This window comes from Triturus cristatus, chromosome 6 (assembly GCF_964204655.1).
Source record: "Triturus cristatus chromosome 6, aTriCri1.1, whole genome shotgun sequence".
NCBI classification, from domain to species: Eukaryota; Metazoa; Chordata; class Amphibia; order Caudata; family Salamandridae; genus Triturus; species Triturus cristatus.
In genome coordinates, this window is record NC_140589.1 from 814,039,278 (window position 1) to 814,054,514 (window position 15,237).

Here is a 15,237-nt window from a genome sequence, read left to right on the forward strand (position 1 = left end):
GCCGCTTGGCGGCCACTACCAAGGAAAGGGCCTCCCCTCTCAATACGGTCTTAAAAGCTTCCCACATAGACACCGCCGATTCAACTGAGCCCTGATTGTCTTGAAAATAGTGATCAACTGCCTTCATCAACGCACTGCGTAACTTGGGGTCGCGAAAGTACCAGGGGTTAATGGGAGCCACCCTGCCCCCCACTACCCGGCCAATATCCAGACGGGCCCACACCGGCGAGTGATCGGATATACCCCGTGCCATGTGCCTAGCCTCAGATACCGATGAGGCGTGCACAGCCAGAGTGAGCAAGTAATCAATCCGAGAGAGACTACCGTGGGCCCCGGAGTGAAAGGTATATTGTCTCTGAGTGGGGTGCCGTAGCCTCCAACAGTCTACCAGGCCAAAAGTATCTATAAAGTCGGGAAGCCACTTCTGAGCCCCCCCGGTGTCCCTGGGCGGGTACCTATCGAGCAATCCAGATCCAACCGCATTGAAGTCTCCTCCCACCACCAGCATCCCTTCAGGGAGTTCCAACAAGGCCTTGCCCAGATCTGCAAACGTGGAGGCCTGCAGGGCAGGAGGGACATAAACAGAAACCAATACCAGCGTTCTGCCCTCCCACCTCCCTGCCACAGCCACGGAGCGCCCCCTATCATCAGCGATGGTGGAGTCAACCTCAAATGGTAGGGAAGCTCTAACCAGTATGCCCGCACCCCTGGAGCCCGAGGAGAACCCCGAGTGCGCAATGAATTTATAACCCTTTCTATTAAGTGCATAACACGTATTCCCTATAAGATGGGTCTCCTGCAAGAGGACCACATCTGGCGAGGTCCGTTTCAAGAATTGTAGGACTATCCCTCGTTTAATACGATCCCCTAAGCCATTAACATTCCAGCTAATGATGTTTAAGCCCCTATCCCCCATCCCCAAACACCAAGAGACCTCCATCCCCCCCCCCCCCCCCCCCCAGAGAACCACCATCGGACAATACTGACAACAATTACTACGCCTTGCAAGAAAAAAAACCCCAACAACAACCCCAACATCCCAAATCCCCCCCCCCTCCCTGCACCCATGCGTCAGCTTGCAAAGCCCCCCCAACTTGCAGTGTGCCTGTCGCCCTATCAAAAACAAATCTACAAAAAGTACCCCAAGGGAGGAAAGAGCTCCTATCTTCCCCCCGCCGCCCTCCCATTACTGCAGTAGGATGCTAGTCACTGTCTGGGGCTGAGTCAATACAGCACGACACCAGAGGTATCACTCCAGTCCATCCCGGTCGCCTTCCGCTCCAACCACGCGGTCCCCGCCGGGCTGTCGCCGAGGGAGCGCATCCAACCAGTCCCCTGCCATGTCCGGCGATTCGAAGAAGAAAGTCTGATCCTCATACACCACACGTAGCCTGGCGGGGAAAAGCATGGCATATTTCAGGTCCATCTCCCTAAGTCGCCTCTTCACCCCCAGGAAACTCTGCCTTTGCTTCTGCACCATCTGGGTGAAGTCAGGATAAAAGCTCACAGAGGCATTCTGAAAAGGCACCGGGCCTGTCACCCTCGATGCTTGCAGGATAGCGTCTCGGTCTCGAAAATTAAAGATCCGGGCGACAATCGGCCGCGGGGGGGCTCCCACCTTAGGCCTTCCGCCAGGCACTCGGTGCGCCCGCTCAACCCGCAAAAAACTTGCTGAGGCCCTTAGGTGCAAGATGGTTAACCACCAAGTCCTCGACGAGTAAATCCACGGAGAGCTCCTCCGAAGTTTCCGGGACCCCAATAAGGCGCACATTATTGCGCCGGGCCCGACCTTCAAAGTCTTCAAGCCGGCGGGCGGAGAGGTCATTCGCGGTCCGTAACTTGCGAACCTCAGCCTGGAGTTCCGAGACATCATCCGCGAGGCCAGTAGTCTTGAGATCCAGGGACTTGACCCGCTCATTGGTTTTTCCCAGGTCCGCGCGAATCAAGTTGACATCAACCAAGATCATGTCCACCTTGTGCGCCAGGGTCTCGAACTGTCGCCCAATCGATGATTGCATCCCCTCAATCGCCCCCTTGATATCCTGCAATGATAACTCCGAGGCTGGGGATGGATCGGCCTTCTGTGCTTCCAGCGACCCCTTCTGCTGGGCATAGCGATCCATATTGTTGGATTGGGTATAGCCTCCCCGCCTGGTAGTCTTAGACTTCGGCCTGTCTACCTCCGGTTTGGACGACATCGCGGACAGCAGGGCGGTCCGTTGCAAAAAGACGTCCCTCACTCAGCCAGAGGAAACAGGGTCTGCCAAGACTTTAACAGCCAGCCAGGGTCGAGTGGAGGTCTTCCAGATAACAGGGGATCGGCACGAAGCACTCCCGGGCCAGAGCAAGCAAAGGGCGAGAAAGCGAAAGCGAAAGTGCAGCGGCACCCGTCCGCCAGTTCACACCTCCCAAGGCCGCTGTTGTTCAATTAGTGGCCGGGCAGCCTGCCAACGCGAGCCCCTGGCATCCTTCGGAGGTAGGCCGCAATCTTCCGCCATGCGCAACTTCGGTTCCCGGTGGGCGATCTTAGCCCGGACAACGTCAATCGCCCCAGCTGTGACTCATCTGCAGGATGCCGTGCAAGAAAATCAGGATTTAGGACAGGATGATTGCAGGAGGGCGCGAGGGTCGCGGGAGCTCAAGGCTCACGCGGCCATCTTGGTCAAGCGCTAGGCTCCTCCCCACAGGGGTCTTTTTTGAGGCCTTTGCGTGACGGTCTGTAGACGGAGAAGGGTAAGCCCTACCCCTCTTGACTGACCTTCTGGATGAAATGGCAGTTGAAGAATCATCGCTATCGCTTGATAGTGTTTCCTTCCTTGACTTCAGCTTGTGGAGTCAGGTGAGAAGGCGACACTCACGGTCCCGGAGAGTCTTTGTAGAAAAGGTGCGTCAGATCTTGCAGTCCTGAGCCTTTTGGTCCGGATACAGGCAGTAGATGCAGTCTGTATGCCTGTCCTCCACATACAACCTTTTCTTGCCACAGGTGGAACAAGCCTTAAAAAGAGCTTTCTTCTCCTTATCAGACATTCCAACAAAAAAATCCAACAATTCTGAAGAAAAAACAGCTAAAAAAACAGTAGTATATGGTTGAAATGAGCAGAGCTCAAAGGAGACTCCCTAAGCACAACGTGCGGTAGAAAATCTGAGGCTCTGAGGTTCTCTCAGGAGGGTTCTGTGGGGTGAGGCTATTCTGATTGGTTGTTGCTTTATTTTGGTCTCTTTTACAAAAAAGAGGTGGATATGCTACAAAATGTGATGAGGCCTAGGCCTTTCCTTCTTTTTTTGTACCTACTATAATGTTATTTTTATTTACCGAGACTCCCATTCCGACGACGGGGAATGATACAAGCTATGGGAATCTATGAAAGTTCCAATACTGGATTAAAAATGTATACTGCATTTTTTGGTTGAGCAATAACACAACTTCTCTTCTAATCCGCAACTCAGACAAATGATAAAAAGATGCACCATCCTCCCTACACCTTAGGCAAGGGGTCGACCTACCCAGATAGATTCTACTGAGCTGTCATGGTGCCAAATATGTGCGGTGGAGAGAATTAAAATGCAGCAACTTGAATTGCGCAATTTAAGAAACCTCAAGCACCAAGTTACATGTTATCAACCATTGTGTATCCGTATATTGTACTCCAATGTCCCTTTCCCACCTAATCAAACCCCGATATTCAGGTTTACGCCTGCCTGCCTTCAGAGCATTGCACAGTGGGGCCAAAAGATGACGGCTCACACCCAATATTAAAATGGCATCTAGTATGGCCATAGCAGGAGTTGTATTGGGAAAACCTGTCCATATCGCTCTAGCCTAGCATCTAATTTAGAAACAGATTTGAATACTTTCTGTACTTTTTGAAATTTGACAAATACCTCTTATGGGTATAAGTCTCTGAGGGGTGTGACATCCTCCCTCCTGCCACTGAGTTACAGCCATGTCTGTAGTTATATGCTGAAATGGCTGAAGTGCCAATATATCTAAATCTCAACAAAAAGAGGGGTGCTTCAGATCTCCCTTTACCATGCGTTCCCATACCCTGCCCTTTTGTTGTAAGATATATGGGTAGTTGCTAGGAATATACTTCCCTTTCATGAGCAACTCTAAAAATGTGTCTCTGTGTGTTGCCCTAAGCAGTCTCTTCTCCCAATTGACAACAGGTATTACACACTTGGCTGCATGCGGCATTTGCACAGTATAATAGTCAAGCTCTAGATCCGGCAGGGCCAAATCAATCTCAACTTGATCCCTCCTCATTGTAGCTAGGGCTACTCTGCTGTGTTTATCAACAAAAACTAATGAAAACAGCATGGTGTTCAATTTTGTGAAAGTAGCGAAAGGTTGCGGACATAAGGATTTTTGAAGGGTGTACAGACATCTTGGGAGAAACACCATTTTTGCTATAGCTATCCTTTCCATGATAGACAATGGTAGTGAATTCCAACATTTTATGGACAACTGCAATCCTATTCCCCATATTATAATCATATTGCCGGTAAACTAATGTCATCACCTGTATTCCCAAATAGCTGAACCCGTTTGTTTTCCACCTGAGCCTCAACACTGGCAGCTGCTCCTCTGAATACCTCGCCAGGGTTCCCAGAAAGATTAGGATTGTCTTCCATTTGTTAACCCTGAGTCCTACTGTTGAATCAAATGCTTTCAGACAAGCAAGTAGCTTGGGTACAGAGTCTATAAATGGCTGTCTCAAGTAAAATAATACATTGTCAGCATACAGGGATATTAAATGTCACAAGTCCCCCACTTTAATCTCTCAATTTTCTACTTCCTTTCTGACCCTGATCGCCAAAGGCTCGAGGGTCAAAGCAAACAACAAAGATGAAAGGAGGCATAACTGTCTTGCACCCCGATGTATGTCCTGACTTTTCAAGACCATACGTTTGCTCCTCACCCTGGCAGTGGAATCTGTATAAAGCAGTCTGACCCAGGCACAGAATGCTGGACCAAACTATACGGCGAAGGATCTCCGTTAAATAACACCAGTTAATAATGTCCAAGGCGAGGAGGAGCCTAGCGCGCAACCAAGATGGCCGCGTAGGTGCGAAGCTCCCGAGGACCTCCGCGACCTCCTGAATTAATCCTGATTATATCCTTTCTTTGACGAGGGGACTGTGTCTGTGTACCCGAGCTGAGGCGGCACCCGTTTTCCGTTTTCGAATCGGACCCCGGACACTGGTGGGAGCACCGCTCGAAGATTGCGGCCTTCTCCGCGCCGGCCCCCCGGATTGGAGTTGTGGGGCGATCCGGGGACAAAGCGAACAACAGCGGCGGGCAGGGCTGGGCGACTCGCGTACCCCGCGCTTTCACTTTCGCTTTTGCGCCCTCCTTGCCCTCAAGCGAGGTAGGGTTGCGGAGCGGGGTGCGGTGGTGTGGCCTTGTCCCGGTGCCCGGCTGACCCGCCGGCTGTGAGTTGTCCTGCGGTCCAGTGGTCACCCCCCCCCGGAACCCGTGAACTGGTTTATCGGCCCTTTTGAGGAGATTGGCACGACTTTGGGAGTGCGACATGTCCACAAAGCAAGATGGCGACCGGGCAAAGGTGAAATCGACCCGCCGTGGCCCGGCACTTCAGTCAAACAGTATGGACCGCTACACCCTCCAGAAGGGATCCCCAGAGGCACAGCGTACATCCCCCGCGGGCCCGGCTGAGGCGTCTGCTCAGCCCGCGGATCTGACCCTCCGGGACGTCATGGGCGCCATTGCCGAGATGAAGGCCTCGGTGGACCAGCGCTTTGATACTCTGGCGCAGAAGATAGACTCGGCCCTGGTGGATGTGGGCCTGGTGAGAGCCGACTTGTCTAAAACAAATGACCGGTTCGATTCCCTGGCCCACACCACCTCGAGTCTCACTACAGACGTGGCGGCCCTTCAAAAGGAGGTGCACCGGCTTGGCCAGGCGAGCGCCCTGATGGACCGTCGATTGGAGGACGCCGAGGGTCGGGCCCGGAGGAACAACGTTCGCATTGTCGGGGTGCCGGAGGGACGGGAGGAGGAGGCGGCAGATTTGTTTGTGGAAGACCTGATCCTCACCCGTCTCCAGCCCCGGGGGCTGAGTAAACTTTTCGCGGTGGAACGTGCTCACAGGGTCCCCGGAGGAAGACCTAAGGCCGGAGCCCCGCCGCGGCCTCTCATTGCCCGGATTTTTAACTTTCGGGACAGAGACGCTATCCTGCAGACTTCCAGGCTACAGGGACCGGTCAAGCTCGATAATATGGACGTGAATTTCTACCCTGACTTTACTCCGACAGTCCAAAAGCAGAGACTGAGTTTTCTCGGAGTTAAACGTCGCCTACGGGACCTGAACCTTAAGTACTCAATGCTTTTTCCAGCTAAGCTGAGGGTGGAGGTGGATGGTCGCACGCACTTTTTTGACCGTCCCGAGGCGGCTGGGGACTGGTTCGATACTCTGCCTGGGGATCGGGGCCGGGGGGGTGGGGGGGGTGCGGTTGGCGGGGAGGGCTCGCCGGATCAGAACTGAGGGGTGAATAGTAGGCCTTGCTCTGGACAACATTCCTGTTACCATTCACTGACCGTGTATGTTCCCCTCCTATGGAGGTCGTGCGGGGTCCATTGGGGGCTTTCCCTCCTCCTCTGGGGGACTAGTTAGTTTTTCATCTATGGGGCGACAGGCACACTGCACTTTGGGGGGGCTGTCTGGGCTCATGCAGGGGTGCAGGGAGGGGGGAGTTCTGTTGGGATGGGTGGGCGGGGGTGGAGTGTTGTTTGTTTGCACCGCAAGGCGAACCCTTTACTGTATTGTTGTTTTTGAGATGCTCTTTGGGGGACGACTGATGGCTTCCATGTATGATGGGGGGTAGGGATTTGACTGTGTTATCATGGAACGTTAACGGACTGGGGGATAGGATTAAGCGTGGTGTGGTCCTGCAGTATCTGAAACGGATTTCACCAGATGTGGTCTTCCTGCAGGAGACACACCTTATAGGTAATTCCTTTCATGCCATGAATCGGCGAGGCTATCGCTTGGCGGCCCATTCGGGCTTCACCTCGGGCTCGCGGGGGGTGGGCATCATGATTAAGAACTCGCTCCCATTGGAGATTGATGAGGTGCGCCATGATGAGAGGGGACGTTACACTGTCTTGGTGGGTAGAATGGAGGGCAAAGTGGTCGTTTTTGTATCAGTGTACGTTCCGCCGGGGTTGCAATCTACCACGTTTGCGGACCTGGGGCGCCTCCTCCTTGACCTCCCGGGTGGGCTTCTGGTAGTTGGGGGAGACTTCAATGCGGTGGCTTCTGGGTCTATGGATCGTCATCCCCCCAGGGACCTCCCCCGGGCACAGGCGTGGCTGTCCGGCCTTTTAGATACACTAGGATTGGTGGATTGCTGGCGACTAAAGCATCCCGCGCAGCTGCAATACACCTTCCACTCGGGTGCCCATGGTAGCCTCTCGCGGCTTGACTATGTCCTTGTCCCTGCGGCCTATGCTGGGAGAGTGGGAGAGGTGCGCCATTTGGCGCGGGGTATTTCAGATCACTCCCCATTACTGTTGCACTTTGATGTCTTCCCGAGGGGGGAGGGCAGGGTAGCCCCAATCAATGCCTGGTACCTGCGCGACCCCACTATTCGAGCAGAATTGATCAAATCCTTGCAGCGGTACTTTGAGGAGAATGTGGGGTCTGTCCCTTCGGCTATCTCCCTTTGGGAGGCTTTTAAGATAGTTCTCAGGGGGGAGGCCCTCTCCCTTATCTCCCATGCCCGGAGGCGCGAGCGGGAGGAGGTAACCCGGGTGGAGGCCGAAATTACTGAACTAGAGGGTGACCTGGGGAGCGGGGTGACGGATGCCACATTGCATGTTCTACACCTCAAGCAGGCGGCCTATAGGGCCCTCGTCACGGAGGCGGCCAGGGGCCTCAGTAGGGAGCAACAGGGGCGACTGTATGATGTGGGTGATAAGGCTGGTAAATTGATTGCGTGGTTGGACAAAAAGGAGAGAGCGAGTCGTGTGGTTCCGTTGATCGAGAGGATGGATGGTGTGTGTGTCACCGAGCCGGACGCCATTGTCTCCTGCTTCGCGGATTATTTCCGCGAGGTGTATTCCCCGGTTTCTCCCTGCTCGGAGGAGGATTCCCATGCCCTGCTTCGGGACATCGCGCTGCCCTCCCTTTCGGTGGAGGACAGGGATTCGCTGGACGCTCCTCCCACCTCGGACGAAATTGCCCTTGCTATCCGCTCGGTCGCATCTGGCAAGGCCATGGGCCCCAATGGTATCCCTATCGAGCTGTATAAGCTGCGACCGGATGTACTGGCGCCCCACCTGCGCGCGATGTTTCTGGCGGCCCGCTCGCGGGGTTCCCTTCCGCCGGACCAGCGTCTGGCCACGATCGTGGTGATCCACAAGGAGGGGAGACCCCGTGAGCGGGTCACATCCTATAGGCCCATCTCGCTCTTGAACGCGGAGCCCAAAATCCTCGCCAAGGTGCTGGCCAACCGGCTGGTCGGCGTGGTGGGCGATTTGGTCCACCAAGACCAGTCCGGCTTCATACCCCATCGTAACACGGCCCTTAATCTGCGACGCTTGCACGGGGTGCTCGCGCGTGTCCCGTTCGTGCGGGAGCCGGCCATCTTGGCGTCCTTGGACGCCACCATGGCGTTTGATACGCTCGAGTGGCCATACATTTGGGCGATGCTGGCGAAGTTTGGCTTCGGACCGGGCTTCATCGGCTGGGTCAAGTTGTTGTATTCCGGCCCATTGGCGCAGGTGGTGGTGAATGGACGAGTCTCGGCTCCATTCGCACTGGGACGGGGCACGTGACAGGGTTGCCCCCTGTCGCCTCTCCTGTTTGCACTGGCCCTGGAGCCCCTGGCGGAGTGGCTGCGGTGGCACCCTTCCATCCGTGGTCTCCGCTGGACCCCCGAGCATGAGGACCGTGTGTCTCTCTACGCTGATGATATCCTTCTATATCTCGCCTCCCCGCGTAAATCACTGATCGTCCTAGTTGATGTTTTGCGCTCATTCGGTCGCAACTCAGGCCTCGTCATCAACTGGGGGAAATCCTGTGTATATGTGCTTGCCGGGGAGGCTCCGGTCCTACCACGGGACTGTCCGATCCAGATTGCTTCCCAGGGGTTTCGGTACCTGGGTATATATATTACTCTGGACCCGGAGGCCCGCTACGAGCGGAATTTGCTACCCCCCCTCCAGCGCTTGAGGGAGGACGTGGTGCGTTGGCGGCGTCTGCCGCTTTCGCCGCTCGGCCGAGCGGCCTTGTTTAAGATGATGTCGTTGCCGCGCTTTCTGTACGCTCTCCAGAACACTATGGACTTGGTCCCGGCGCGCTACTTCCGAGAGGTGGAGAGTTTGCAGCGTCGCCTGTTCTGGGATGGGAGGCCACGTATTGCCTTGGCTAAATTGACGCTTCCGTGGTACGATGGGGGGGTCGCCCTCCCGGATATTAAACGGTATTACTGGGCCTCCCAGCTAGCTGCGATTAATCATGGCCTTTACGGGCCCGCCCTGAACCCGGCATTTGAAATGGACAAGATGCTCCTGCCCGGTGGCGACTACAATCGAGCGCTCTATTCTGGCGCGCCGGACCCTCGCCTGACGGGACCGACGCGTGTCATGGTGCGTGTATGGCACGCGGCTAACGCAGCTATGGGGTGGAAGGACCGTTTGACCCGGGCGTCACCGCTCTATGCGTCTGCGAGGTTGGGCTCCCTGTGGACCTCGAAGGGCTTCGAGAAGTGGGACACGATCGGTATCAGCACCGTGGGAGATCTCTGGACGAGGGGGGGATTCAAAACTTTCGAGACGCTGCAGACGGAGTTTCAGCTGCAAGGCAGTGAGTACTTTCGGTACTTACAAGTCCGCCACGCGCTGGGCTCCGTCTTCCCGGATGTCGCGTCCATTCCGGAGTCTTCCCCCCTAGAGGACAGAGTGCTGGATGGCCATGTCCCAGACAGCACGATCTCCCTTATATATAAAAAACTGATCAACGACCGATCGGGCCTGCTGACTGGCCTCCGCGAGGCCTGGGTTGCCGATGGGCTGGAATTGGATGACGAGGACTGGATTTCCGCGGTGGCCTCTCCGAAGGAGGTGGCCATCCCGGCTCGCCTTCGCTTCGTCCAGCTTAAGATCCTCCACCGGGTTTACGTGACGGGGCCAAGGCTTTTACGTATGGGCTTTGCTGAGGATGGACTGTGTAAGCGTGGCTGTGGTGCTTTGGCAACTTTCTTGCATATTCTGTGGGAATGCCCAAAGGTGGAGCGATTCTGGCGTGGTGTGCACGAGGTCCTGCGAGTGGTTACGCGTGTCGCGCTGTTGCCTGAAGCGAGGAGATGCTTGCTGAATGTGTGGGAGCCAACCGACTACTCGGTTCCGCAGACGCGGTGGGTGACTCTGGGATACATGATAGCTAAGCGTGACATCGCTCAATTGTGGGGATCCCAGAGGCCCCCGGCGGTGTCGGCCTGGAAAGAACACATGGATTGGTGTATGTTTCGTGAAAAGGTGGTGTATGTTGCGAGGGGTAAGCCTGGGGCGTGGGTGAAAATCTGGGGCCCCTGGAACGCCTATCGCGGGGATATCTGCGAGCCGCCACTGCTGCCGGCTGCCTCACCAGCTCCGTCCCCCTAGCCGACCCCCTCCCCCAGCCATGGGCACGTGGTTCCCCAGTCCCTGATCTGTTCTCATTCCCCTCTTCAGAGTTTGGCGATTGGTTGGGGTCCCCCACTTAAGGAGCGCGTGCTGTCACTTGGGATTGCGGGTTGCCTTGCGGGTGTGGTTTTTTGTGTTGTTGTGTTTCAACAAAAGGAAACCGTATTGTGGGTTTGGAGTTATGTGGCCTGCACTGCTGACATCTCCTGATTTACCCTTTTTGCACCACCAAGAGATTTTTCTGTATGTATGTCATATGCTTCTGCCACTCTAGCGGCCGGCCAGATGGTTGTAGGCCCATACCTGTAACCATTTGAGATTGCAATAAACGGTTTCAAAAAAAATAAAATAAAAATAAAAATAATAATGTCCAAGGCCTTTTGTAAGTCTACCGACACCAGTGACAGTTTGTCCTCATCATCAATCACCGAATGTAATATGTGTCTCAGTCTACAAATATTCTTTGACATGCTCCAGCCGGAACAAATCCACGTTGGTCCTTGTGAACCAGACTACCAACTACTAGTCTTAGTCTATTGCCTAGAATTTTACAAAGGATGTTAACATCTGAATTTACCATAGTTGGGACAATAAGGTGAGGAATCCATAGAGACCCCACTTGGCTGAAGCATCATGGAGATTGAACCTTCCTGCATGCTTTGGGGAAGAATGCCCATGTCCCATGCCTCCTTAAGGGCCTCAAGAAGTCTCTCATACAGCTGAGGGGCAAGTGTTTGGTAGAAATCTACCAGGAAGCCATTACTACCTGCTGACCTACCTGCCGACATAGATTTCAATGATTCTTGCAACTCCTGTAGAGTAACATCATCCTTATCTAGGTAACAGCCAGAAGGTTTAAGCCTTCAAAATAGATGGATACCGACTTCGCCTGCTCTGGATCTAAACTACTATTTACAGCCTGGAGATGTGTATTGAAATGTTTTATTATTTGCCATTTATGTAGTTGCAGTGAAGTCGTCAGGTCGGCTCAAAGTGGGCATCGCTGATATTTCTCGCTTCCGCTTGAGTAACCCAGCTAAACATATACTAGATTGATTACTCTCTCTGTGGAGTCACTGTTGATAATCTCTGAGCGTTAGCCTGTCCAGTGTATCTACGATGTCTCCCAACTTTCTCTTTACTCCCAACCTCTTCTCCTGTTCTTGCGGTGTTCGTGTTGTCCCCTGTTGCACAACCGCTAACTTCCCTTCCTGGTCTGTAAGGTCTAGTTGAAGCTGTTTTTTATTACCATATACTTTTCCTAAGCATTCCCCTCTCAAGAAGGCCTTCATAGTTTCCCACTAATTTACCCTAGTAGCCATAGAACCCTAGTTTTCATCCCAGTAGACCACAAGTGTAGTTTGAATTACATAGAGGTAAACAGGATCCTTAAGGAGTACTGGAGGCCGGCAAAGTCGGCAGCAGTGCTGAGATGGTAGGGATTAGTGTGGACCTTGGGGCAGGAGTTGAAGTATGGATCAGCATCAGTATAGGGCCAGGTGTGGGTTCTACAGGATCCAGTTAGTGCATGGAGGGAGGGCCTGCTGCTGCAAATGTGACTCATTCCTGCAACTCCCTGGGGCCCAACGGCAGCCTCGTAAAGATTTGCAGCATAGCCTCATTAAAGGCTGCTCTCAGCTACAGGCTCAATGGAGGTTCAGATAAATCAGGATGCTCAGGGACCAGCTGCTGAATGGTCTGAGTCAGTGGATGTTGGAGGAGAAAGGACATTGGAGTGCTGAATACATTACTTCTTGTGTGACTTCAAGTAGCAAGAGGGGGATAAATTACGCTTGACTTTTTCTGCGCTTCTGATACACCTCAAACTTCAACTTATCCAATGACTTTTGGCAGGACTGGGGTTTAGGATCAAAACGGCGCTGTGATTCCAGAGAATCCTCTCAAACTGGGGTGGAAGCGACACCACTGCTTCAAACACAATCCCCTGTATTCTGAGATGTACAGCTTTGATTACTGCTCTCTGATCAGTTTTATGATCAGTTTTATGTGCATGAGGATGCACTTATAACACAGCTTCGAGTCACGACTAGAGTCCAATCCCAAGAGACATATGTTGTCAGGGTTTGTGACTGACATACTTATGCTTCCCGTAATTGCAGCACAGCTTCAATGCTGTGGTTTTAGGAGAGGGATGGCGGCATGTGGCCATTGGGGAGTCAGGTGGCACCATTTAGTCATACACAGGTGCTAGTGCTTAAAAATTCTCAGGATGCAGTCTGGCACCTGAACATTTTCTAAAGGTGATGACTCTGTGGCTAGTATCCATCAGAAACAACAGCTACAAACATTATCAATGAAAGACAAAGGAAGATGGCTCAGTGACAGCTTGTAAAGTCCAAATGAAGAATATGGTTTAAAATTAAAATTCTTTCACATTTTAAATAAAAATCTATTACCTTTGATGACAACTCTTCTCTTTCTTTACTCATTTCGTCACGTATATTTTGCTTCTCATTAGCCATCTTTTCATGTTGCACAGCCACTTCCCTTTCAAGGCGCTCTTTCTTTCTTTCCAATTCACTTTTCAGCTGCTCACATTGGATTAGAGCCTACAGGAGTGTAATTAATATTTTATAAAAAAACTGAAACCACTTATTAAAGAATGTATCACTCTACAATTACAGAGAGAAAGAGGGTCTAAAAAATATAAAAAATAGCGCCACTGAAGTTTAATTTTGAAATTAATCAATTGGATTTCGGAATTAATAGAAAACAGATTAAGCCACAAATATACTATTTTACTGCAGTACTCGGATTCTTTTATTTAGCACCAATAAGAACTGTCTAAGTTCATTATACCAAATTCTACCTTTCTATTGGTTTATTGATTGCCAAAAAGTGCAATACATTGTGTAAGCAGTGTGCTTGGAACACAGTGCTATTCTTGGAACATACCCTAAAGTAATTACAATGATCAAATAAGTGTGTCTAGGTACAAGAGAACTACTCATGACATGTTGCATCTCTACAGTGATGACAATACAGACCTGAAATCAAACCATGCTAACAATGACCCTGAAATATATCTATAGCTCCACACGTCTTTACTGCGAACATTTACTAACAATCTACCAATTCCAGGTTTGTAATAAAATAACATTATTTAACATGGTGTTGTAAGGTTAGGTCACTCGCCCTTCTTACACCAATCACTTCTTTAGTACCCAGCCATCTTCTCTAATGCAACACATTCATCATATCTCAAACACCCAATGACCACTTCCTGTTCCCAGCAGCCAAATTTATATCCAGTCGTAAAGCAATATGAACTAGTCCTACTCCCACTCTCAATAGGACTCAGGTCCCTTCTCTGCATCCTCTAGAGGTGCAACACTGGTCCTGGAGTCCCAGGAAGAAGGCCCTGGTAGAGTACACCTCACCCTGTGATTGACACTGGAGGCTCTGGAAACTGTGTAATGGCTAAAAAAGAAGTACCACCGTTAAGCCCTGATGTTATGTTATGTTAAGTGGAATTTATAGAGCGCACTGACACCGTGGGTTTCCTGGCGCTGTAATGAATGGGCATGAATGATATGAATGGGCATGGTACATCATTGGAAGGTCCCAATGTAGGCCGAATTTACATAGTGGTATAAAATATGGAAGCACGTTAGAGAATTCTTAGACCCAAGAAGGACTCGGCCAACTTTAGGTAATACAAGGCAGTCCAGGTAGAAAAGACCCTGAGACATTATATTTCCTCTAACCATAAAAAGAGAAAATGCCTAGAGTTTTCACATTTTCTGATATTTTACTTCTTCTAATTTGGTGTTCAGGCACACTTTTTAGCACCTAAGAGCCTGATAGATTTCCACATCCTTGTTGGAGCCATTTAACAATCTGATCCGACCTTTCCAGGAGCGGTATCAAACGTGTTGAACATAATTCTTTAAGAGCCTCCATAAATTTCTGTCTGTTTCTCTGGATTCTAGGTAATCTAGCATATTTGGGGTTGACTCTCTGACAACACATCATTCCCCACATAGGTCATAACATTATTGTGGCTATTTCTGTAGGTTCTCTTGTACTGAATCCTGTGTCCATCAGTTTTAACTTCACTCACTAGTTTGTTAGCACCACTAATTTGTAGTTCCAGAAGGAGTAGGAAGTTGCATGCATATGTGTATCAGAGACATATTTCACTATATAAGCCCTGTTAGACCTGGCACCTTGGCGTGGGTCTCCCTTCCATTTTTTGCTGTTGCCTCATGTGTTTTTGCTGATGTTAGATGCTTTGGGCACTGTGCCACTGCTGTCCAGTGCCACAGTGCAAGTGCTCCCTATTGTAAATTGGTGTGTGTATTAGTGATTCCATGATTGGCTCGTTTGGTTTACCTGTCAGACCCTAGTACAGTGCACCAGGAGTGGTAATCCAAATGCCGCTGGTGTGCTTACAGCACTGGTTGTGCCACCCACAGAAGCAGCCTGTAAAAGTGTGTCTAAAGCTTGCCATTGCAGAGCCTGTGTGCAGTCTGGTACGGACATGCTGACTGGGCAAGTGCACCCACTTGCCAGTCCCTAAACCTTCCCTTTTCTTCATATCAGACACCCCTATGGTAGGCCCAAGGGCA

At 51.6% G+C, this 15,237-nt stretch overlaps 1 protein-coding gene across 4 annotated transcripts in view; it reads right to left on the reverse strand.

The window, feature by feature from the left end:
* SDCCAG8 (SHH signaling and ciliogenesis regulator SDCCAG8) overlaps nt 1–15,237 on the reverse strand; it is a 1,515,443-nt gene that overhangs the window by 1,071,493 nt on the left and 428,713 nt on the right. For all 4 annotated transcript variants that reach the window (XM_085611405.1, XM_085611403.1, XM_085611406.1 and 1 more), the window contains exon 10: nt 13,063–13,215. In XM_085611405.1, the coding sequence (XP_085467531.1) occupies nt 13,063–13,215 (153 nt within the window). The remainder of the gene's footprint in view (nt 1–13,062; nt 13,216–15,237) is intronic.